The sequence below is a fragment of the Lemur catta genome, chromosome 19 (genome assembly GCF_020740605.2).
Source record: "Lemur catta isolate mLemCat1 chromosome 19, mLemCat1.pri, whole genome shotgun sequence".
Taxonomy (NCBI): domain Eukaryota; kingdom Metazoa; phylum Chordata; class Mammalia; order Primates; family Lemuridae; genus Lemur; species Lemur catta.
In genome coordinates this window covers 27,808,654-27,832,855 of record NC_059146.1, presented here as the reverse complement: position 1 = coordinate 27,832,855, position 24,202 = coordinate 27,808,654, and the positions used below count along the sequence as shown (strand labels likewise).

Genomic DNA, 24,202 nt, shown 5'->3' with positions numbered 1-24,202 from the left:
GACAGCGATAGGCTCTCGGAGACGTCAGTCTCCGCCAGTCCCTGCCAGTCGGCCAATAGGCCCGAACCTGCGGGGTCGGGGTCGGGATCGGAAGCGCTCCGCCGAGGCCCGAGCGGGCTCGCGAGGGAACCGGTTCGGCGGGTGTGGCCGGGTAAGCGCTTCCCTGCACGCCCAGCATTGGGATTCTGGACAGAGCTCGGACGGGAAACGATGAGGCTCAGTGAGGCTCGAGGCGGAGCGGGAAGCGTGGCCAGGGCGAACCGATTTTGCTTTGTTGGAGAAACCGCGCCCGGGATGCACGATCTCGGCTATTCCTCCATCCGTTCCTCCCGCCCTAAGCCTGACTCGTGTCTGCCCCTGCCTGCCCTGCTCTGCCATGCGCTCGGCCCTGCCTACCCTCATTAATTCCCCCACTCGCTGATTCCCTCCTATAGCCACTCACTCTTTCGCTCACTCACACACGCACCTACTTATTACTTAAACAAACATTTCCCGAGGCTTCTGGTGTTCCAAGCCTCGTGTTGGGCGATGGGAGGGACCAAGATGAGTCAGGCCTGGGCCCGCCCTCAAGGAGTCCGGGTCAGATGGGAGGACAGACACTGATGGGCAGGGGTGTGCAGAGGCGGGGGGAAGCCCAGAAGTCTTTTTTGGGTTTGGTGTGGTCAGGGAAAGGTTTTCCGAGGAGGGGCCATTGGAGCTGGATCTTGGAGGAGCAGGAGGTGCCAGGAGACGAGGGTGTGGGGAGGGTGTTGCAGCATGAGCAATGGCAGGAGCATCCCTGGGTGCAGATGCCCAAGTGGAAGGCCAGTCAAGTCTGTGTTGCCAGCAGGGGGGCTGTAAGGCTGGAAGAGGACAAAGAGGTGGGCTTGGACTTTTTTCCTGGGGCAAGGGCAGTGGTGAGTCATGGTAGTGTTTAGAGCAGCAGAGGATCAGGTCAGAGTTAGGACCAGAACTGGAGGAATGAGACTGGAAGTCACTAGTCCAGGAGGTGGCTCTGGCAGGGACCCAGGCAGGAGAAGATGGAGCCTGGATCAGGGCAGGGGCTGAGGGGATAAGGTAGAGATTCAGGAGGCAGAGAGAACACAATATGCGGATTGATGGGCTATGGGACAAGTGGGTGTCCAGCACAACACCGAGAGCTCTGGCTTGGGGGATGCTGGAGCCATCCCTGAGCTGGGGACAAGAAAGAGGAGGTTGGTGGGTGATGACTGTTTTGACAGAGATGAGCAAGGGGTTCTATAAGCTGGACCAGGGGAGTTGTGACTCGGCCCAGTGGCTCTAGACTTTCAGGGACAGTTCTGAGCCACAGCTCCCTCCCCCATCGCAGGCCCTGACTCAGAAGTCACTTGCTGGGTGAAGGAGGGCCTCTGAGGTGAGGATCCTGGCTTCCCATCCCTTCCAGAAACTGCTTTCTGTGCTGCTGCATCTTCAGTCTCCCCCACCCTGCCAGCATTAAAACGTTCCATCATCTCTAAACACAGGTGCGCACATCCCCCGAGTCAGGCTCCCTTGCAGTGCCCACTGGCTCAGTCCCTTACCTCCTGCTCTCTCTTCCGCCCACTACAACTGGTGGCCCACCTGCCATGGCCCTGCAACAGCGAGGACAAGGTCACTGAGGTCACCTGCTCATTGCTGAGGCCTGAGGATAACATTTCGATCCTCACCTGACACAGACCGTTCTCTCCTGCCTGGAACTCCTTTTACTTTACATCGTTTTCTTTCCTGGTCAGCTTCCTCCCTCACCAGCTGCTCCTCAGCACCTTCTAGCACTTGCCTTCCACTCCCTACCCCTTACTGGGGGTTTTGCCAGCAGGGGAACTGTAAGGCTAGAAGAAGATAAAGAGGTAGTCAAAGGCCAGCCTAAGGAGCTTGGACTTTGCCCAGGGAGAGAGTAGTGGAGAGCCATGGAAGGATTTAGAGCAATGGAAGATCAGGTCAGAGTTGGGACCAGAACTGGAGGAATGGTCCTTAGGGCTGTCTCTGACCTGGCCCTCTGCTCAGCCCAGGCTTCCTGGAAAGGTCCCACTCCCTTGGCTCCACCCAGACCGCACCTGCCTCCTGCTTCCTCTTGGATGTCCCTCTGGATTGTCTCATGGACACCTTCAATCTCACCAGGTCCCAAACAGCACCCAGCATGCCCCACCCCCTCACACATACACCTATCTGAGCCTCCTGCCAGTGAAGCGATAGCCTCATGGTCCACCTGCTCCCTGCTCTCCTGGCCAGACCTGGTGTCATCTTTGTCCCCTTGCTGGCCTGTACCCCTGTCCCTACCCTTAGTAAGTCCTATTCATCAAACTGTTGTGGCTGTGGGATGCTCCACCCGCACTCCCTACCCTCATGGCCGCTGCCCCAGCTCAGGCCTTGTCTTCCCTTGTCCCCAGCCTCCTCCTTTGCCTCCAGGGCGCCAGTCTCTTTCAGTGCCCCAAGCTGACCCTCACCCTTTCCTGCTTAAAGCACTCCATGGCTCCCCACTGCCCTCCAGTTAGAGTCCGAATTGTGCTCCAGGCTCTTCAGGGCCTGCTCCTGCTGACCACTGCAGTCCCTCAGCCACTCCCCACTTTACACCTGACCTTCTGGCCAGGTGGAAGCTTCGATCACTGCCCACTGGTTCTCACAACCGGCCATGTTTTTTTCTGCCTAGCAAACTTGTGCTCATCCTTTAATGTCAAGTTCCGATCACCTCATCTGTGAAGCCCTCTCTGACCACCACAGATGGAAACTCTGGGGGCTGTGACAGCCTGTGTCTGTCCCCCGACCCTCCCTGATTCCAGGATCAGAAGCCCCTTGAAGGCAGGCCCTCGGTATAAATAATCTCCACTCCAAACCCAGGGCTTCCAAGGGGCCAGGCCTCCAGAGGGTTGGTTCAGGCGCTGTCACAGCGGGGCAGAGCTGGAATTTCCAGTATTTTGAGTGGCCAGTTTGTTTCTGGTTTCCTGCCAGCTTTGTGCCTGTCCTGTAGGGAGTTTGGGTTACTGGAGCCTTTGAGACCCAAAGAGATTTGTTTTTTCCCCTGGTGGATGCTGAGGCTGGGTTGTAAGCGGGCGCAGCCTTCCACTGGGCCCAGGGACAGTCGGTCTTACTGACGGACCTCAAGGGTGGGGAACCGAGGACCCAGCGTCCTCTAGCACCCCCCCAAGATTAAGTCCGAGGGGAAGGTGGGTCTGCTGGGAGGCCACACCCTCCGCTCCCAAGAACGCAGCCCCACACCCCTTCCAGGTTTCGCGTTCCCAACAGCTTGGGCCCGATGCTGCCCCCTGGTGGGCAAACACCCCACACTATTTGAGAGAGGCCAAACTAATTAAATACTTTTATTCACAAAAAACAAACAAATCGACCAGCCAGGGAGGGCCAGACCCCGCCCCTGCGGCGGTCACAGCAGCAGTAGAAGGCAGTAGCGGAGTGCAGGTCCAGCCGTCTCGGTGACCGGTGTGTGTGCGTCCCCCTCCCCCAGGCCGGGCTCTCAGCTTCAGCCCCCGTGCCGCCCCCGGTGCCGCCCCCGACTTAAGGCACAGCTCGCGCCCCCTCCCGCCCGGAGCGCGTTCACCACGGAGGCCGCGTAGGTGGGAACAGAGGCCTTTAGTGTCGCCCCCCCCCCGCCCCCCCCGCAGCCCCCGTCCCCCGCGCGGCGCGGCGGCTCAGACCGGCGGCGCGGTGGGCGGAGTGAGGATGAGGCGGATGCGCTCCACGCACAGCTCGGCGGCCTGTCGCGTCTCGCGACACAGCGCCGCCAGAGTCAGGAAGCCGTGCGGCAGGTCCTCCACCACGCGCAACGTCACGGGCTTGCCCAGGCTGCGCAGTCGCCGCGCAAACATGACCGAGTCGTCCAGCATGGGGTCCAGCGCACACGCCTGCGGGAGGGTGGGGGGGGACACAGTGACGGACGTGCCGAGGGGTGGGGTGGGGGGACCGGGTAGGTGAGCGAAGGGAGAGGGAAACACATGGATGCGGACCGGGGGTGGGCGGGGAGTCGGGGAGGGAATGGAGGGAACAGGGGGAGGTGTGGGAAGGAAGAGGATGAATTTAACCGGGCTCCTTGGCCTCTGTCCAGCCTGTCCCTCCCCACCTCCAACCCCCCCTTTTGTCTTGATTCCCCAAGCCCAGTGGGGAGCCCCACTGATCCTGACCCCTGGCAGCCGACTCCCTTCCCAGGCATCACTCCCGCTCCGGGTGGCACACCTCCCCTGCTCCCCCAGGTGCACCTATGTCCCCCCCCCCCCGGGGTGCACCATTCCGGTCTGGGGCTCACCACGATGTGCACGGGCGGCAGGGTCTTCAGCATGCTGTCGGGTGCCAGCAGCGGCGACATGAAGGGGTTCTTGACAATGGGCGAGAAGTAGAGGGGCATCTGTGTGGCACCCTGACTGGAGCGCCGCGGGTGGAAACCCTTGGGGAAGGCGTCACGGGCACCCGGGCCTCTGTCCTTGGCGCTCAGCTCACTTCTCGCCTCCACCTCTTCCAATGCATCCTCAGGCTCCACTAAGAAGTTGATGTTGGAAGGTTTGGAGGGGACAAGTGTTTCAGCTGACAGTGACATCTCAGGGGTGTCCGATGTGTCGGAGCTGCTTCTCAGGCTCAAGTCCTTCAGCGTCAGGTTCTTGAGGGAGTCTGTGCCCAGTGGCCCCTCGGGCTGGGCCAGTGCTGCTTCAGACACGCTGCGGCGCATCGGCTCTGTGAGAGGGACAGGGTCAGGGGCTTGGACAAGGCCACAGATAAGCCTGGCTCTGGCAGCTGGGTGTGTGGGTGGCAGGGAAGGTCATGGGAAGCGCAGTGGCCTGTAGAGGAGCCATGGGGGGCTGCAGAGGCCTGGGGTGTTCCCCCAGACCTAGGGGAGGGTGAGGAGTTCCAGGTGCCACAGGCTGTCACGGTGGTAGCCTTGGAGGTGGGGCTGTGTCCCAGGGGAGCGTGTGTGTGTATGTGTGTGCACATGTGCAATGACTGGGAAGGCTCTGAGCAATTTACCTCTGAGAGCCTCAGTTTCTTCTATAAAAAGGAAGTAAAAATAGTCCTTAGTTCATAAGTGGGAAGAACTCAATGGGATAAGATATATGGGGTTAGGTACTACTACCCCCTGGGAGGTCAGAGTATGTCAGTATTAAGGTTTCACTGTGAGGCCCAGCCAACTTTTTCTGGCCACTTGACACAGGATATAAATGCATCACAGTGATCCCAAGAGCGAGCGGGCCCCATGGCTTGAAAGGAAGCTCTGTTCACAGGGAGCTAACGAGAGTCTCGAGGGTCTGTTAGATTCCCAGGGATCTCCCACCTGTGGCCACAGGGATCTGCTCCCCCAAATTTCCTTCTTGTGCTTCAGTTTTATCCCTTCCCTTAGAGTGACCAGGCAAGCAAGTGCCCCAGTGATGCTAAAGATGCACTTTCAGCCCACCTGGTGTGCCCACCTTGGCTTTAGCTCTATTCATTTTATCAGACCCACACTGCCTACCACTAGGACCAGGGAATGTAATGAAGACCTACGTTTTCAGTTGTGTTTTTTTTTAAAAGATGGGGTCTTGCTCCATCACCCAGGCTGGAGTGCAGTGGCGTGATCACAGCTCACTACAGCCTTGAACTCCTGGGCTCAGATAATCCTCCCGCCTCGGCGTCTTGAGTAGCTGGGATTACAGGTGTAAGCCATCGCACCTGGCCACTTTCGGTTTTTTTACTTGCCTTTATAAATTCACGAAGGCAAAATATGAGACAACGTAAGAATAACCACTTAAGTGCTCTGTGACCCATGGGGTCACCGGAACAGAATTGTTGACACTAGGGCACAGGGGTGCTGGCATCTTCTAAGAGCACCTACTGTGTTCCAGACAGTGGGTGGCTAAGTACTGGACACAAATAGGTGCATGCAGTCCTCACAGCAACCTAATAAGGCAGGTACTCTTACTGTACCCATGTCACAGAGGGGCAAACCAAGGCTCACAGATACTGTTACTTGCCCATGTCACCCAGCAGCCAGCAAATAACTGGTGGAGGGGGGAGCAGGAATGAGGTGTGAGCTTCCAGCGGCTGCATTTGTCACTTTTATCCTACAGGGAAAACCCCAGTGCTCAATGGTCCACATGCCTCAAATTCAACTCCCTTTTAATTGTTGTTGTGTGTATATGTATCCATTTGAAAATCCTAAAATTAAAAACTTAATTTAAACTAAAATACCTTCAATTGGAATAATTTTCTGAATAATAGGAACCCTATCTACTTTTGAACATGCAATTCCTATTATTCAGAGAATGCTGTTGATTTGCTAGAGATAGAAAATAAATTGAATTAGTTGCGCATTAAAATCCTTAAACATGGATCCCTGGATGGAGGTGGTTTTCGGCTGCCTGAGGGTCCTGCCACCTACCCGAGGCTGGGAATCTCCTCCATTTCCATTTCCCAGGGTCCCTCAAATCTGCTGATGTCCCCACCCCAGCACCACAGCCCTTGGGGAGATATTAGCCCCCTATATCTCTGTTAAAAGTCTGGAAAGAACTGAGGGGCGCTGGCCCTCCACCTGAGGGCCCACGGGATTTTCAGGGATTGAAAATTAGGACATGCGGCAGATCTTCTGAGTTATTTGCCAGGGTGCGGGGCCTTTCTGGGTGAGGCTGTTTGAAAAGCTAAATCCTGCAATTTCCGAGATAACCTGGGAGACCCGAAGTCCTGGCATTTCTAGGATGTCATGAAAAAGCGAGGCTTTGTGATAGGGGCCAGTGTGGGGTATGGGGCAGAGCCAGCCGGGAAGGTGATCTTTGCTTCACTGTGTGCCCCAGGGCTCGGCCCCTTTCCTCCCCTGGGAACTTTTGCTGTACTGGGCTGTCCCTCCTGGCCACCCTGGCTGGGTGCATGGTGGGAGGGAGTCACTCACCGGCCACGGGCTGTGACGTCTTTTGGGACTTACGCCCGCTCAGCTCCAGGAAGGAGTTGAGCCACGAGGAGGCGCCCAGGCGGAGGTCTCGGAGGAGCAGGGCTGTGTCCCGCCGTACCAGTCCCATCATACCCAGTGCCTTCTGGTCCGAGTCGGAGTGGTCTTCTGTCTCCGTACCTGCAGAGTGTATGTGGGGGCTGCGTTGATCTCTCTTTCTGGGCCAAGTCTTTTTTTTTTTTTGAGACAGAGTCTCACTCTGTTGCCCGGGCTAGAGTGCCACGGCGTCAGCCTAGCTCACAGCAACCTCAAACTCCTGGGCTCAAGTGATCCTCCTGCCTCAGCCTCCCGAGTAGCTGGGACTACAGGCATGTGCCACCAGGCCTGGCTAATTTTTTCTATATATATTTTTAGTTGTCCATATAATTTCTTTCTATTTTTAGTAGAGACAGGGTCTCGCTCTTGCTCAGGCTGGTCTCAAACTCCTGAGCTCAAACGATCCTCCTGCCTCGGCCTTCCAGAGTGTTAGGATTACAGGCGTGAGCCACCGCGCCCGGCCCTGGGCCAAGTCTTAACACCCAGAACGTCAGGCATCTGTGCCCCCAGGAACTTGTGCCTACCTGATGGCTTCAGAAAGGAGTCTCAGATTCTTCTGCCCGGCCCCTCCTTCGTCACCCCAGGAGTCCAGTCCCCATCCCCTGTAGGACCCAGGCATCTAAACACCCCCCACCCCTGCTCTGAGGGCGTGGGCCTCACCTGCATAGGCGCTGACACACTTGGAGAGCACGCTGAGGGGCAGCAGGGGGTCCATGAGGCTCAGAAGGCGGGAGGGAGAGGCGGTGGACTGCAGCATTGTGGCCGGGTAGGCTGCCATGATGCCGTCTGGCACGCGCACCCCGTAGGCTGCTGCCCGAAGGGACACGGTGAAGCAGAGGTTCCCGCCGGCACTGTCCCCAGCAACGCATATTCGTTCCCCTGTTGAGCCTGGTTTGAGGGAGGTTTGGTCACAGCCTGGCAGGGGCAGGAGACTGGGGAGGGAGGGCAGGAGGAACTCAAGCTCTGGGCCTGGTGGAGGAGGGAGAGGCCTCAGCGGGTGGGAGCGGAGGGTCAGGGATGGGCCATAGGCCCTGTGTCCTAGGGGATGGCCACGCCCTGCTCTGGGCCTCAGTGTCCTCCCAAGAAGTTGGTATTTGAGGAGGGAGGTCAGGGAAGCCGGAGCGTGGGCCGGCGTAGTCCGAGAGGCTGGCAGTATGGGACAGAGAGGGAATGCAGAGGCCACGGAGGCGGGAGGGTGGGCGGGAAGTGGATTAAAGTGGATGAGGAGGCGGAGGAGACGGAGAGTCAGGCTGGAAGGAGGCAGCAGGAGGCAGGGAGGGAGTGGCGGAGATGAAGACTGGTGCAGGATGGGGTGGGAGGTGGAGGTGGGGAAGGGGAAGGCAGGGTGCCAGGCTGAGGCTGAGGAGCTGGCAGCAGGTTGGGGCAGGGGTGGGACAGGCATGGGCAGCAGGGGGCCTGCGGCTCACCCAGGAGGGCACAGTGTTTGACGGCCCAGCAGTAGGCGAAGAAACATTCCTCCAGTGCGCGGGGAAAGGGCGCCTCGGGGGCCAGGGAGTAGTCGATGGAGAGGATGGGGGCGCCCAGCTCCTGGGCCCAGCTCTTGAGGTAGGGCTCGTGGGATTTGGAGGTCTGGGCCACGAAGCCGCCGCCGTGGAAGTGCACCACCAGGGATGGTGAGCGGGGTGCCTGCTGGGCACGCTGCCACAGCTCCCGGGTCCACTGGCTCTCGGACTTCGTCAGGCTGCTGAGCTCCTCGCTGTCCTGGGGGTGAGCAGGGAGGTGGCAGGTGAGGCTGGGTGGGCCTGCCCGGGCCACACCCCTCCAAGAGGATGTGCTGAAGGGACAGGACCGGGGTAGGTGTGTGCAGCATCTAGGGCGGGTGCTGGGGATGGGCTGCCCGCGCTCCTTGGCTCCAGGCTTGTACCTGGCTGAGGCTGGAGTCCTACCTGTCCTTCACGTAGGTCATAGGAGATGAGCCTGACGAGGACGGGCCCAGGGCCCGTGTGGGCCAGCGGGGGTGAGATGGTGACCGTGAGTGTGGGGTCAGTGGTCAGCGGCATCTCAAAGGCCTCAGGTGGCAGGCTGAGCAGGCGGCTTACCCTCACGGTGGCCGATGCCATGTTGGCCAGAGACTGGTGGGAGGGAACACAGGGGTTCTGGGGAGGACTGCCTGCAGCGGTGCCCCCAGAGCTCCCCTGTGATCCTCAGTCTCTCCCCTCCTGTGCTGCTACCCCTGGGCCTGGAGCCCTGCAGAGACCTGCTGTGGCCTCGGATGGGTCTCTGGGCCTCAGCATCCCCACTTGTAACAAGGTAGGGTCCTCACCGGGCCCCGTGCTCACCGATAGCACCTCGATCTCGGTGACATTCCAGAAGGCTTTCCAGAAGTGCACATCCAGGTTCTGTATGATCCGTTCGAACTCGGCCCCACGCAGCTCTGGGTCGATGGCAAAGCGGCCACTGGTGAACAGGGAGCTGGCGGTCACACCTGGGGGGTGGGAGGGGTGTCAAGGAGCCCCAGTTGGTCAGGCTGCTTGGGAAGGGGTGGGAAGGAGGAGCCGGAGTGGAGGCTGCAGGCAGGGCCTGGCTGGGACTCACCGAGGCCCGTCTCGTTGCGTTTGTAGTGCTCCCCGAAGGACACCAGCCCGATGGAGATGGTCTGCAGGAATGGCCGGATGGCAGGTGTGAACTGTGCAGAGAGAGACGTGCTGTCACCTACCCACCCACCCAGGAGAGGGACAGGGATGCATGGGGGAGACACGTTCATTCAGTAAACATTTCGCGAGCTCCTACCGAGGGCCCGGCGTGGCTCTAGGCACCTTCATGGACCTGACGTTCTCGAAGGGAAGAGAGATTATCAGCAAATAAACAAGGCCATATGCAATGTCACGTCAAGGAACAAGGAATGATTTGAAGAAAATGACAGGTGGAGGGGACACAGAATGATAAGTAGGGATCGGTCTGAATGGAGTGAGGGAAGGGTGTTCCCTGCAGAGGGCACAGCAAGCACGAAGGCTTAGAGGGGGCCTGGGCTTGGCATGGTGGCGAAAGCCAGGGGGCCGGCGTGGCTGGAGCAGGTGAGCAGGGGAGGGGTCGGAGGGGCACAGGGGGCTCATGCAGGGCCTAAGCTGAGGAATTTGTTTCCTTCTCAGTGTGAGGTGGAGCCGCTGGCCTGGCGGGCTGGCTGTAAGCTGGGGAGAAAGATGGTGTGGGGACTTCCCGAAAGTCAGAGACACGATGGGGAGATGGGGCAGCAGGAAGAAAGGAAAAGGGGGGTGTGTCTGGACAGCCAGCCAGGTACAGAGATCTGAGGCAGAAAGACAGCCAGAGAGGGAGACTGTCTGAGGCCTAGGGAGGGGGACAGAGAGCCACCGTCTGAAAGCAGACAGGCAAATAAGAAATGACAGTGGGGACATAGGATCAGAGGAAACAATGCCACAGGAGCCTGAGGCAAGGGCCCAGTGGCAGTCTTCTGTTGACTTAACAAACACTGGCCAAGGTCCTACTGCCTGCTAGACGCTGGGCTGGCGCAGACACCGAGACAGGGGAGGCCTCTGTCCTCCTGGGGGATGACATTTCAGAGGGAGACTGCCCCTGGCGGGAGGCCTAGCGGGCCAGAGGGCCTGGCCATTGTGGCTGGGATGCTGGTTCAGGCGGCCCCAGAATCTCTTTCTCATGACTCCAAGGTCAGGGCTGGGCCACAGGGAGGAGCTGGCTGGCCCAGCTGGGCTGATCAATATTTGTGGGTTCCGCCTGGGTGAGGGGAGGTTTCCAAGAATGGCCCTCGGGGAAGCCTGGGGCGTGGGGTGGGGAGGGGAGGCTGAGGGACTGCCAAGCTCAGCTGTTGCTGAGGTTGGGGGAGGCCCAGAGAGCGTGGGAAGGACTACAGGGCCACATAGCTCCAGAAACTACTGCTGGGGTCCCCTGATGCAGCTGGGGACTGGAGGACCTGACACTAAACCCAACAGGGGCAAGTTGGGCCTCAGCTGTGAGCCTGGTGCCTCGAGGTCCCCAAATTGTCTGAGTCCCTAAACCACTTTTTACACAAGGGCCTTCAGGCTGCCTCACTTTCGGCACATTGATGAGCTGCGTTCCTCTGGGCATGGTGTGGGATGGGCAGCGGGGAGGAGGCCGCCTGGTTCAGGCAGGAGAGAGGCCTCACCAGGGCTTCCTCACTGTCACCAACTCTGATGGGCTTGGCCCTCCCTCCAGCCTGAAAATCCTGTGGTCCTACAGCTCCTTAGGTGAGTGGAAAAGCCCAGGCCACAGCCCAGCAGCTGAGGGCTGCCATCCTCTCTCCCTCCAGGGCTCCAAGGGGCGAGACTAAGTGGTGTGCTACAGATTAGTCCTTTGAGAACAACGCCTTCCTCCTAGGGTCTCAAACTCAAATGGCTTCAGGGGCCACACAGGGAGCACAGAAGAGCGAGTGACTCTCCTGAGTGCAGGACAGGAGATAGTAGTGGGTGTCCTGCTGAAAACAGCCATGCAAGTTGAAGATTTCTCACTACACAGCAGATCTGGCCCAGGGGCCGTGAGCTTGAGACCCCTGGTGCAGCTCTGTCTGAGCTCCAGGGAACTTCCTCTTTCTGTATCTGCTGTTTTCTGAACCCAACCCTGACCACTGCGGTTATTTTACCACACTATTGGGCCAAACTGGGGGCGACCGGGTGCCGGCACCATGGGGCACAGGGCAGGGGGCTCACCTGGAAGCCCAGGCAGCGGCCATAGAAGCAGCCCTTATGCAGTGTGATATACTCCCGCAGGAATTCGGCGCTGAGTCCCTCGTCACCCTCGAAGAAGAGCCTCCCGGGCCGGTTGGTGGTCAGCAGGCGCTGGGCGTAGTAGGCCAGAGCGCGGAGCTGGGTGAGGGCGGCCAGGTAGGCCTCCAGTTCGGCCAGGTTGTGGCTGGTGCGGAAGAAGATGCTGCGGCGGTTGGAGGCCACGTAGCGGGATTTGTGCAGCAGGTGCGCCAGGCAGCAGCGGGCTGTGTGCACCAGGCTGCGGTACCCATTGGCCGGGGTCTCTGCGTCCAGGTCAAAGAGGTGCGCCATCCCAAGCAGGCGGCCTAGCGCTGGCTCCACCCCCAGTGCCTGCTCCCGCACACCAGCGAAGACACCCGACAGCCGCTGTGCTGTCTCCCCGGGGCCCTGGCTGGAGAAGAAGGCCATGTTGTCCTCTGCCAGCGTCACGAGCGACTGTGTCATTGTGCGCAGGTCCATGCTGTGTGTGAGCCTTGAGGCTGTGGGCAGGTGGGAAGTCCTGTTAGGCAGGGCCAGGTCACTTCTTGCCCAGCTGGGGCCCAGGAGTCCGGGCCCTAGCGCCCTCCTCCCTCAGACCCAGGTGGCAGACCCCAGCCCTCTCTTCCTTCAGTCCAGGGGCCCAGGACCCCAGGTGCCTCCTCCCTCAGACCTAGGAGGCTACCCTCTTTTCTCTAGGACTCAGGAATCTGGGGCCCCATTCCCTTTCTTCTTTAGGACCCATGAGGCCAAGTCCCCAGTGCCTTTCTCTCTCCTCAGGAGCCAGGAGTTCAAGCCCTCAGTCCCCTCCTCCCTCAGACCCAGGAGCCCCTGCCCTCACCTATGTGGGACTCAGAATCTTGCCATCCCTGGCCGCCTCCTCTCTCTTGGACCCAGGAATCCAGACATTCACCTGAACCCACAAGACTCTGGTTCCCTAGCTCCTGCATCGCCCCTAGGACCCAGGAGTTCACCTACCCTTTTTTCTTCCTCCCAGGAACCCCAGAGTTCAGGCACCTGTCCCCATTTACTCTCCTGGGGCCCAGGACTCCTTCTCCTAGGTCCCAAGAAGTCCAGAGCCCCCAGTTGGTCCTCTCTGTCAGGCCCCAGCAGTCCAGGCCCCAATCCCATCTTTCCTTCTTAGGCCCCAGGTGCCACCCACGGGCCCTTCCTCTCCACCAGTATTTGGGAGAGTTTAGCCCCCAGCCCACCCATTCCCATTTCCAGGGACCCTAGTCCCTTGGCCCAGCTCTCTTCCTGCACCAGGAATTCATAATTCTAGCCTTTTCAGAGAGGAGCCACTCCTGATCCCTCAAGTCTGGCTGTGGAACCCCCTCCAAGCCTCAGTTCCCAAAACCAGGTCTCGATTCTCCCCCAGCTGGGTCCCCTGGCCTTCGGGCCTGCCCACTTGTCTTAGACTGCTCAGCTGGCCCTGCTCCCCTGGCTGGAACAGCGGTACTCAGCCTCGCCACCGACCTCGAGCTGTGCTCAGAGCTTTCTGTGCGTTTGTCCATGTAGTGCACTAACCCTCTGAGACACGCACTGCCTAGGTTCAAATCTCTATTATTGCTAGCACCCCATTTTCAGGAGAAAGCATTGAGGCTCCGAGGTGTTAAGAAAGGAGCTGAAGGTTGCAGAAAGTGGCAGAGCTTATTCAAATGCAGGTCTCTGGGTCCAGAGCCATCTTTATGCCGGGTGCCCTCCCGGGCTCTGGAGGCCAGACCTTTAGCTCTGGCCCTCAAAACCTCTGCTGTACTGTGTCTGACTCCGCACACTTCTGGGTCCCCAGTAATCTTCCCTCTGGTATCCCCGTCTTCCAAGGCACTCAGGTCACCCTTTTTCTTGGATGCCCTGTCACCCAGGTCCTGGACAAGTGGCCCTTGCCCCCCTGGTGGGGATGCTGCCATCTGTCCCAGGGATTCTTCCCTCCCGAAGCCCAAAGCCTGACACCTTGCCTGTTTTCCTCGTCCCCAAGAAGGTGTCTCCTCTCCCTTCCTGGCCCTGGGGTCTGGCAGCGGCCATTCCTGTCTCGCAGCTGGCCACGCACTCACCCCTCCTAGGCCTCTTCTGAGCTCCGGGGCTGAGATTGCTGGTCTGTGGCTTGTGCCAGTAGCTGCCCGGGGCAATAAACTAGGGGAGGGGCTGTCCTGTCCAGGGTGTGGCCACCAGAGCCACCTCCCACCCAGAAAGGACAGTGAGGAACACGTGTTGTAAACAGAGTACAGAGCCCAATTCTCCAACCCCCTCTCTGCCTGTTCCCAGCCCAAGCTCAACTGGGAGTCCTTGTCCTAGGAGGAGAACCCAGGAGTCCAGGCCCCCAGCCCCCCTTCCCTCAGACCCAGGGGTCCCAGCCCCAGTCCTGAACAAACTGTCCCCTCTCACCCAGCCAGGCTGCCTTCTCTGTCCCCAGAGTGGACTCACAGAGCCAAAGGCCCAGTGATCTCAGCTCCCGCCCCCAAGTCTGGCCCTGGCACAGCCGGCTCCAGCTGCTGGGGGGAGAGAGGAGGTAGCCAGCCCTACTTGTCCCTCCTGGGAGGACAAAAGCCGATTAAGGGCAGTTCCAAGCTGAGGTGGGGGCCTGAGCCATAGGTCCTACTGGGCGGTGTGCCCACAGTGGGCACCCTGCATCTGCCACTTACCCTGCACAGCCCGCCCTGCTGTGACTGCCATCTCCACTCCATATGTGGGGAAACAGAGGCTCAGAGAGACCTTCCCTCTATGTTACTCCATATGCTCCTTGCCTGGCTGGCCCTTTCTCACCCTGCAGTCCTCAACTTGTCACCTCCTCGAAGGGGTACACCCCAACTCTCCTCCACATTACATTGGAGATATGCACTCCCCATTATTTTCTGCCATAATACTTAGTGTTTTCCCTTCCTGGCATTTGACACTTTTTACAGTTATACATTTAATTTGTTTACATGTATGTTGTTCGTCTCCCCTGGGTCGGAATCAGGTTTTATGAAGCCATGAAACATAAGGTATAGGGGTGTGGGTCTTTAGGAAGATGATTACAAAATTACAAATACAAGATTAGGTACAGGGCCTTCGCAGGGCCCTGTGCAGATGAGAGGCCCTCGTTCAGGCGTAGGTTGAGGCAAATCCTCTGTTCTCTTGCCCTGGACTGTCATCCCCGTGAGGAGAGGGGGTGGCTCCAGGGCCTGTCACGGGGCCTGGCATATACTAGGTGCTCAGCAAACACCTGAAGGAGGAAGGAGGGCACGCAGAGGCAGAGTGCAGGCAGCAGGGCTGGATGGGAGCTTGGGAGAGCCCCTCCCCAGGGCTGGGGAACAGATGGACAGATGGATGGACAGACAGGGGCATCGGAAGGCAGCTCTCAGCTTGTGGCTGTGGAAATGGGACATTGGCCTACATCGCTCAGCGGGCAGTCCTGGGTGAGTCTGGTTTCCTCACCTAGAAACTGCACCTGGCCATCCTGCCCACTCAGGGTGGTGACAGGTGGCATTTTCTCCATGCAGTTTGCTTTGTGGGCTCACTCGGCCTCGCTGAGATGGCGTATTGGGTTATTTTTCTCCTCGGCACTTATCACAGTCTAACATGCCATGCAATTTGCTACAGGCATACTTCCCTTTACTGTGCTTCGCAGATACTGTGTTTTTCACAAACTGAACGTTTGTGGTAACTGTGTTGAGCAAGTCTGTTGGTGCCATTTTTCTAATGGCGTGCTCACTTCGTGTCTCTGTGTCTTGGTAATTCTCACAACATTTCAACAACTTTTTCATTATCATTATGTCTGTTATGGTGATCTGTGGTCAGTGATCTCTGATATTACTATTGTAATTGTTTTGGGGCACCACCCAACAGCGCCCATATAAGAACTTAATTGATAAATGTTGTGTGTGTTCTGACTGCTTCACTCACTGGCTGTTCCCCTGTCTCTCTCCCTCTCCTCAAGTCTCCCAATTCCCTGAGACACAAATTATTGAAATTAGGCCAATTAATAAGCCTACAATGGCCTCCAAATGTTCAAGAGAAAGGAAGAGTTGCACACCTCTCACTTTAAATCAAATGCTAGAAATGATTAAGCTTAGTGAGGAAGGCATGTTGAAAGCTGAGATAGGCCCAAAGCTAGGCCTCTTCCGCCAAACAGCCAAGCTGTGAATGCCAAGGAAAAGTTCTTAAAGGAAATTAAAAGTGCTACTCCAGTGAACACAAGAGTGCTAAGAAAGTAGAACAGCCATATGGAGAAAGTCTGAGTGGTCTGGACAGATTAAACCAGCCACAACATTCCCTTAAGCCAGAACCTAAGCCAGAGCAAGGCCCTGACTCTCTTCAATTCTGTGAAGGCTCAGAGAGGTGAGGAAGCTGAAGAAGAGAAGTTTGAAGCAAGCAGAGGGTGGTTCATGAGGTTTAAGGAAAGAAGCCGTCTCCATAACATCAAAGTGCGAGGTGAAGCAGCAAGTGCTAATGTAGAAGTGGCAGCAAAGTATCCAGAAGATATAGCTAAGATAACATGAAGGTGGCTACACTAAGCAACATACTTTTAATGTAGACAAAACAGCCTTATGCTGCAAGATGTTAACTAGGCCTTTCATAGCTGGAGAGGAGAAGTCAATACCTGGCTTCAGAGCTTCAAAGGACAGGCTGACTCTCTTGTTAGGCGCTAATGCAGCTGGTGATTTTAAGTTGAAGTTAGTGCTTGTTTACCATTCTGAAAGTCTTAGGGACCTTAAGTGTTACACTAAATCTAACTTTGCCTGTGCTCTATGAATGGAACAACAAAGCCTGGATAACAGAAAATCAGTTTACAGCATGGTTTACTGAATATTTTGAGCCCACTGCTGAGACCTGCTGCTCAGAAGAAAACAAAATATTATTGATCATTGACAATGCATGTGGTCACCCGAGCCCTGATGGAGATGTACAAGGAGATTAAAGTTGTTTTCATGCCTGCTAATACAACATCCACTCTGTAGCCCATGGATCAAGGGGTAATTTTGACTTTTAAGTCTTATTATTTAAGAACTACATTTTGTAACTGTGTCTGGTGGTGTGTGCCTGTAGTCTTAGCTACTTGGGAGGCTGAGGTGGGAGGATTGCTTTATCCCAAGAGTTCAAGGCCAGCCCGGGCAACATAGCAAGACCCTGTCTCAAAAAAAAAAAAAAAAAAAGCCCAAAAAACAAACAAAAAGTTATAAGGCTATAGCTGCCATAGATAGTGATTCCTCTGATGGATCTGGGCAAAGTAAATTGAAAACCTTCTGAAAAGGATTCACCATCCTAGAAGCCATAAAGAACATTTGTGATTCATGAGAGAAGGCTGAAATATCAACATTAACAGGAGTTTGGAAGTTGATTCCAACCATCACGGGTGACTTTGAGGAGTTCAAGAGGAGGAAGTAACTGCAGATGTGATACAAATAGCAAGTGAACTAGAATTAGAAGTGGAGTCTTAAGATGTGACTGAATTGCTGCAATCTCATGATAAAACTTTGTGATGGATAAGGAATTGCTTCTTAGGGATGAACAAAGAAAATGGTTTTTTGAGATGGAATCTGCTCCTGGTGAAGATGCAGTGAACGTTGTTAAAATGAGAACAAAGTATGCAGAATATTCCATAAATTTAGTTGATAATGCAGTGGCAGGGTTTGAGAGGACTGACTCCAATTTTAGCAAAAGGTGTTTTTTTAGTTAAGGTATATACCTTGTTTTTAAAAACATAATGATACTGCACACTTAATAGCCTACAGTATAGTGTAAACATAACTTTTCTATGTACCAGGAAACCAAAAAATTCGTGTGACTGGCTTGATTGTGAGATTCGCTTTATTGTGGTGGTCTAGAACCAGACCTGTGGTATCTCCGAGGTATGCCTGTATTCATGTCGTTTGCTCTGTCTTCTCACTAGATTATAGGCTCCCCGAGGGCAGGGACTTGTGCCTGTTTTATTCAGCCCTTGTGTGGTGTCTGACACATGGCTGGTGCTTGGTAAATATTATGTGACACTGTGATTTCCCACTTTATAAACCCAGTCTCATTTGCTTCTTGTCTATGGGGTAGGTCTTGTTAAAGATGAAAGAGGATACCTTTGACAGGACTAATGACTTACACAAAGCGGTGGGGAAGGGGCTGGACTCCAGGCCCTAGGGACTCCGGAACCCTGCCCTTTGTCCAGTTCTAGGAGGCTCCCTGAGGGCTGGGCTGGGCTGGGCAAAGCCAGGAGGAAGGGGTGTTGAGATTGCCAGAAACTTGACAGGAATTCCAGGCAGAGGGCACTGGGGCAGGGGCGGGCCTGCTCGGGCCTGGGTGATGACTAGGGCAGAGGTAGGTCTGAGGGGGCGAGCCCTTGTTAGGCGTGTGTGGGTGTCCCACCCACTGGGCACCTGCCTTTTGCCATAAGAAGCCTCTGGACAGCTGTATCCGGCCTGGATGTTGGCCCCTGGGGACTGAGCAGGGGTGAGAAGGGCGGAGGGGAAGGATGTGGGGGAAGGAGGAAGGGCCAGGCCTGGGGCTTGGGAGGCGACCAAGGCCTCTGAAATGGGACAGCCTGGGATCAGATGCAGGTGGGGCCTAGTGCGTGGAGAGTCTGCATAAAGAAGCAGACATTGTGCCAACGACCACTGTGTGCCAGGCACTGGTCTCTCTGTGTGCTTTATGTGAAGTGAAGTAACTTGTGTCATCTGCCCCACAACCCATGATGGAGGGCCCATTATCATCCCTTTTTGGCAGATGAAAAAACTGAGGCACAGAGAGGTGGCATGGACGCCTGGGGTCACACAGCCAGCCAGGGGTGGCTCCAGGGTGGCACTGCTGGTCTCTGCGGGTATCTGTGTGTTGCTCCTTCTCTCTCTGTGCCTCCCGTACATGCTTTCTGGTCAGGTGTGAGTGTGTCTTTGGGGTTCACACGGATGTGTGTACATTGGTAGGTATGTGTCTTGGCTAGTGTGTGTCCTGGCCTGTGTTTATGGGTGGGCATGTTGACATTTTTTCTCAGTCTCTGCATTATCAAGTTTCTTGGTATGTTTGAAGGTATGCAAGTTTGTATGTGAGCGTCACGGCCTCTGTGTTTCTTAGCTTGTGAGTGTATCTGTAGCTCTCATTTCTCTTGGCTTGTGAGCTTGTGGGGGCATGTGTTTGTATATGTATACGTAAATACACGTTTGTGTGTATCCTGGTCTGTGTGTGTGTGTGTGTGTGTGTGTGTGTGCCCATTTGCTCAAGCTGGAACCCAGGCATCATCCTGGCCAACTCCCCGAGCTCCAACCCCATCCAATCTATCACCCTGTCCACTCCACCCTTTTGAAGCCTCTGGAACTGGCCCTTCCCTCCATCTCCACTGCCTCCTCCCTAGTCAGGCTGTAGTATCCTCTTCTAGATGATTGTGACAGTTTGTTATGTGTCTCTGATTCATTGCCTTCAATCTATTGTCCACATAGTAGCCAGCAGATCTTTCTAAAACTAAATCTGGCCGGGCGCGGTGGCTCACGCCTGTAATCCTAGCTCTGGGAGGCCGAGGCGGGTGGATCGCTCGAGGTCAGGAGTTCGAGACCAGCCTGAGCAAGAGTGAGACCCCGTCTCTACTAAAAATAGAAAGAAATTATCTGGCCAACTAAAAAATATATATACAAAAAAATTAGCCGGGCATGGTGGCTCATGCCTGTAGTCCCAGCTACTAGGGAGGCTGAGGCAGTAGGATCGCTTAAGCCCAGGAGTCTGAGGTTGCTGTGAGCTAGGCTGATGCCACGGCACTCACTCTAGCCCGGGCAACAAAGTGACACTCTGTCTCAAAAAAAAAAAAAAAAAAAAAAACAAAAAAAACTAAATCTGCTCACACATTCCCAACCTTTCAACGCCCCGCTGCCTTTCTCTCAGGACAGAGCTCCAAATCCTGGACGTGGCCTACCAAGCCAGGTACTTTTCTCCTCTCTTATCCTGCCTGCCCCAGCTTCCTTTTTTACCATTCCTCCTGGCCCTTGCTGAACTCCCACTGCACTGCAACGTGCTGCCTCCTTGGGCCTCGAGGTCCTTGCTTGTGCTGTCCTCTCTGTCCTGACCACCCCCTTTGCACAGCAGTTAATGCCTGCTCATCCTTGGGTCAGATGTCACCTCCTTAGGAAGCCTCCCTCTTTCATTTTCTTGTTTTTTTTTTTTTTCTGTTGTATTTATCACAGTTTACAATTATAATCTTATTTGATTAATAACTGTGTCACCATTTCAACTATGAGTCTGTCCTGCTTGCCACCAAGAGCCTAGGCCTGGCACAAATAGGTATTCAGTGAATGTCTGCTGAATGAATCTGTGTGATTGGAACCCCTTGGGCCCAGAATTAAGGCTGGGTTCACAGTGTTTGTGAACTCACAAGCTCCCTGCCCTGAGGAGGCAGGAGGTGGCCATTTCTCTGCCTCACTGGCCAGCTAAGGAAGCCCAGGTAGCCTTGGTGCCTCAGAGTTTCAGTGTTGTCATCTGGGATATGAGGTGATACTAGCCTCATCCAGTTACTGGCAAGATCAAACTGATGACGAGGACTGCTCGAGCCAGCCCAGATGCCCTTGGGGCAGGGGTGAGGTGATTCACCCATCTGAGGCCTGGCACCAGGGCAGGCATCAGGAAATGACAGGCAAATCTTGCAGCTTGGGGGAATGAGCCTTTGTGAGTAGGTGGGTCCATGGGTTTGTGTGTAGGACTGGCTGAGCCCTGTGCAGGGAGCCCTGCCCAAGTGGATTCTGGCTCCTCATGACAACCTTAAGGGAAGCATGATTATTAATATCCCTATGCTGTAGTTCACACATTCCTTCACTTATTAATTCAATAAATATTTGAGTGCTTATGTGCCTGGCATGCCAGGCTCTGGACATACAGGATAAACAAGGAAGACACAGTTCCACTGGCCACCACAGGAAGCTCCCTGCCTATGGGGGACTAAGAGTAATAATAACCTCCATCTCTCTTGAGGGCTTGCTGTGTGCCCATGCCAAACCTTCTGCACTCAATCAAACCTCACAACAGCCCTACAAGTACTCCTGTCATCATACCCTTTTAAAGCTCAGAAGGTTGAGGGAGGGAAAGAGGGAACCTGTTGCCCAGCACATCATAGCTCATAGCCTGAGGGATGAGGTCTCCAGTGCCTATGTTCTTAACCATGGTCTGGACTGCCTCTGGGTATGTCATCCTGCTGTGAGGCTGAGTGTCTTGCTGTGTGACAGTGAGTGCCCCTGGGCTCCAGCCTGAACTCCAAGCCTGTCTGAGTCTGTGTGTATGTGTCTGGAGCCAACTTCAGTTCTACCCTTGGCTAATGATGAGTTCTACAACAGGATGAATTTGGGGTTCCTGGGGCTGGGGGTCCATGTCAGTTTCATTCCTGCACAGAAACTTCTCACAGGTCCTCACCCAGATTGATAAATAGTCATAACTGAGCAAGGACCTCTCCCTGCCTGAGGCTTGCAGCATCTTTGTTAGTCTGTCAACAGAGATCTGGAAATAATGTGACACCTTAGAGCACCCAGGTGACAGCCCTACCTTCTCCCAAGGGAGGGCATGGAGGTCTGAAGCCAAGCCAGGACCCCCTTGTCCTGGAAGGAGTGGAGGTCAGGAAGCTACACCTTAGTGGAGCCGGCTGAAGCAGGTGGACTGACAATGGATGGATGGATGGATGAACTGATTGACGGGTGGGAGGATGGGGCTGTGATGAGCTGTACTGGCCCCGCTGCATCTCCCACTATGGGCGCCTCTTCCTCTTACCTTTTCCTGACTTGCCCCTAAATTTCCTCTTTGGGTAACAGCTGCTAAACTCCTTCCCCATTATCCTCTCAAGAGCACGGGAGACCAGAAAATCAGCGCTTGAACCATTTCCCAAGTGGAAAACAGTGAAGGCAGCAGTTGCCCTTCAGTCACACAGCGAATACGGAACCTGAGCGGGAACCCTGGTCCACAAGACTCGCATTCCGGACTCTGCTCCCAGGCCGGTACTGGGCGTGTAGTCCCCATGTTTGGGTGGGACATTCCCCTCTCACAGCACCCCCTTCTCACAAAGGATCATCCCCGCCCCCCCGCAGAGCAGCAATGGGCCATTCCACGGGCTCCCCCACTTCTCGTGGTGGTGGGTCAGTCCACTCTGTCCCCAGTTTTCCGCAGGATGTACAAGGTTCCTCTCGGCTGCTGCCAGCCCCGCGCGCTCACCTTTGGCCTTGCCTTTTCGCCACCGCTGGCGACTGCGGTTCTTCGACCCCTCTTTGGCCCTCTTCGAAGCCGGGGCCTCAACAGCCCCGGCGGGCTCCGCTTCCCCGGATGACTCCATCAATTCTCCGCGGTCCTCACGCGGGGGCCAATTCCAGCCGCCGGGCCCCGCCCGGAGGACCAATCCTGGCCACACAACCCCGCTGGGCTACCATACCACCCAATCCTAGGTTCGCTCCGTCCGAAGTCCCGCCCCCTGAGCAATTCTGGCCTCACTCCACTGCCGGGCCCCGCCCCTCAACCGCTAGGGCTTAAGGCCTGATCCCGCCCCCTCGTACGCGTTAAAGGGCCCGCGGCCAACAAAAATGCAGCCCTGGAGGCGGCGAAAAGCGTCCTTCGGGCATGAGTAGTGCGGAGCCCCGCGGAGACCACCCCAACAGGGGAAGTCCCGATCTTCTCGGTGCTGGCGCTCAGCCTCGCAATTCCACTCACCTTCCCACGGCGGGATCCCCTAGAATGCGGCCTGGCCCGCCTGCTGGAAGGGGAGAGCGGGACACCTGCTGAGCCTCCGCCTAGGGGCAGGGGCGGGCCAGGTCCTGTGGCAACTCAAAGCCCGGGCGGGGCGCAAGCGCTGAGGCGTGGCTGTGCCTGAGGAAGCCCCGCTCTCTATCTCCTGGTGCCCCTGTTGCTCTCTTTCACCAGGTTCTTTTTTTCCTCTGCCCTCTCCCCTCGCCCCCACCCCACTCCGAGAATGGAAGGGAGGAGGTAAAGAGAATGCTCAGCGCCTGCGCACTAGCTTCAGGCCTCAGGTTGGCCCGCAAAAGAGCGGAAATAGACGGAGCGGCGCGTGCCCGGGAAAAGGCGGGAACAGAGGAAGGCTCGAAGCTTGCGCATGCGCACATGGCCAATTGCCTCAGGGGCGCCTCAAAGGCGGCTTCGCCGGCATCCGCGGTGTGGTGCGGGCGTCCTTTGAGACTGAGCTCTGATGGCCTAGAGAAACAGCTCCTCATCCTCAGCGCTAGAAAAAGCAGGCCTTGAACCCTGCTTTGCATCCTGCCCCTCCTCCCTCCCTGTCAGCATACAACCAGCCCTGGCACTGCGAGACTAGTTACCCTCTTCCCAGCTCTGAGAGGGACGGCCCAGCCTTTCCTGGGGGCAGAGACCACCATTGCTCACCCTCGGGACTATGGCTTCACAGGTGCCCTCGGCTTCAGGATGGGGGCCGCATCGTTTCTCCCACCTCCTTAGGCTGCTTCAAAAAGTAACCCCCCCCCAATTCCATGGACAAAACTTGCATTCCCCCCTTCTCCATGGCAGGGGTTTTGAGACTAGAGGAGGCTCAGAGCCTGAACACCACAGAACTGGAGCCTGCACCCCGGGGCCACCACTGCCTGCTTCAGAGGGGACCCGGGAAGAGCCGGAGGAGGCGAGGGAGCGCTAACGGCCAGCCCGGAGTCTTGGGCCCGTCACCCTCTGATACTGCTCCCCCAACTTTCCTTTCATCGCTCCCTGACCTTGCCTGGGACGTTAGTGGCCCCCACGGCCCCTGTCCCAGGCCCCTCCTTCCTGAGAACACAGCCAGCATGGCCATTCGACCTGGCTGGACTGAGAGTCCCCCAGGGGGGCAGCCTGGCCGGGGAGCAAGTGTCTTCCTGGCAGCAGAGGACAGACCTGGTCAACTCAGAGACTGTTGATGCCCCGATTTTCTGCCTAGTCTGCAAGGGAACTCCAGGAGGGTAAGGTCCCCGTTCAGCACTGTTTGCTGGTGCTTACGCCAGTGTCTGCCCCGGAGCTGGGGCTCAGTCAGTTTTTGTGGACGGACGAATGAATACTGGGAGGAGCGCAGCTTTCCTGGTTTCCTGGGCCCTAGTCCACAGCACTTTCCCTCCTCTATTCGATTTCCCCCAAATCCCCTGCAGGAAGGTAGCCTGGTGCAGGGGAGAAAGTCAGACCCTGGCTTCAAATCCTGGCTTTGTCACTTTTAAAATTTAAGGCCAGTCCAAGATCCTTTACTTCTTTATTTTCATGCCTGAGTGTCCTCATCTATAAAATGGGGATGTTGATACGTATTTCACAGGATTGTCGAAGGATGGCCAGAGCTAACCTGATATACTGTAAATTTTTAGTATTTCTTACATGAATCAGTGACTATCCCTGGGAGGTTCCATTTCCTCCAGGTTCAAACTCACCTGTGTCCTGGTAGTGTCTGTGATTCTGGGCACTAGTTTTCTTCCCATGTGGTGATGGCCCACCATATCCTGATATCACTTCATAACCCGGTTTCTTTTTAAAGGCCAGCTTCACTCCCTTGGCCGCTGTTCCATCCCTCATGGCTAGAGGATCTGTCTCTAAAGATGACTGCACATCTGATTCTGAGTCAAAATCTGTGACCCACTCAAAAAATGCCTTCCACTCTTGTGCTGATCGC

The 24,202-nt window shown here is 56.2% G+C and overlaps 1 protein-coding gene and 1 long non-coding RNA gene across 3 annotated transcripts; one reads left to right on the top strand and one right to left on the bottom strand.

The window, feature by feature from the left end:
• Positions 1-53: 53 nt before the first annotated feature.
• On the top strand, positions 54-9,793 carry LOC123624037. Its single transcript, XR_006730052.1, has 2 exons — positions 54-151; positions 9,529-9,793. It is a non-coding gene; the product is annotated as an uncharacterized LOC123624037 (long non-coding RNA).
• LIPE (lipase E, hormone sensitive type) lies at positions 3,562-22,527 on the bottom strand. Of its 2 annotated transcripts, none has more exons than XM_045531566.1 (10): positions 22,267-22,527; positions 11,608-12,143; positions 9,503-9,593; positions 9,247-9,392; positions 8,854-9,039; positions 8,374-8,668; positions 7,607-7,834; positions 6,854-7,030; positions 4,250-4,671; positions 3,562-3,851 (listed from the first exon to the last, which is right to left on the bottom strand). In XM_045531566.1, exons 2-10 carry the CDS (start codon positions 12,121-12,123, stop codon positions 3,639-3,641), a joined length of 2,274 nt encoding a protein of 757 aa, XP_045387522.1. In that variant the 5' UTR covers positions 12,124-12,143; positions 22,267-22,527; the 3' UTR covers positions 3,562-3,638. The 2 variants fall into 2 exon arrangements, with proteins under 2 accessions (XP_045387522.1, XP_045387521.1); XM_045531565.1 differs by lacking the exon at positions 22,267-22,527 and adding an exon at positions 21,778-22,233.
• Positions 22,528-24,202: the final 1,675 nt, after the last annotated feature.

What these genes read in the sequence shown, in the direction of transcription:
- LIPE (XM_045531565.1), bottom strand. Translation starts at nt 21,895, where the DNA reads ATGGAGTCATCCGGGGAAGCGGAGCCCGCCGGGGCTGTTGAGGCCCCG. An exon ending in ACGCAACGAGACGGGCCTCG is followed by an intron (nt 9,393 to 9,502) that starts GTGAGTCCCAGC and finishes CCCACCCCCCAG; the next exon opens with GTGTGACCGCCAGCTCCCTG. An exon ending in CCGAGATCGAGGTGCTATCG is followed by an intron (nt 9,040 to 9,246) that starts GTGAGCACGGGG and finishes CCCTCCCACCAG; the next exon opens with TCTCTGGCCAACATGGCATC.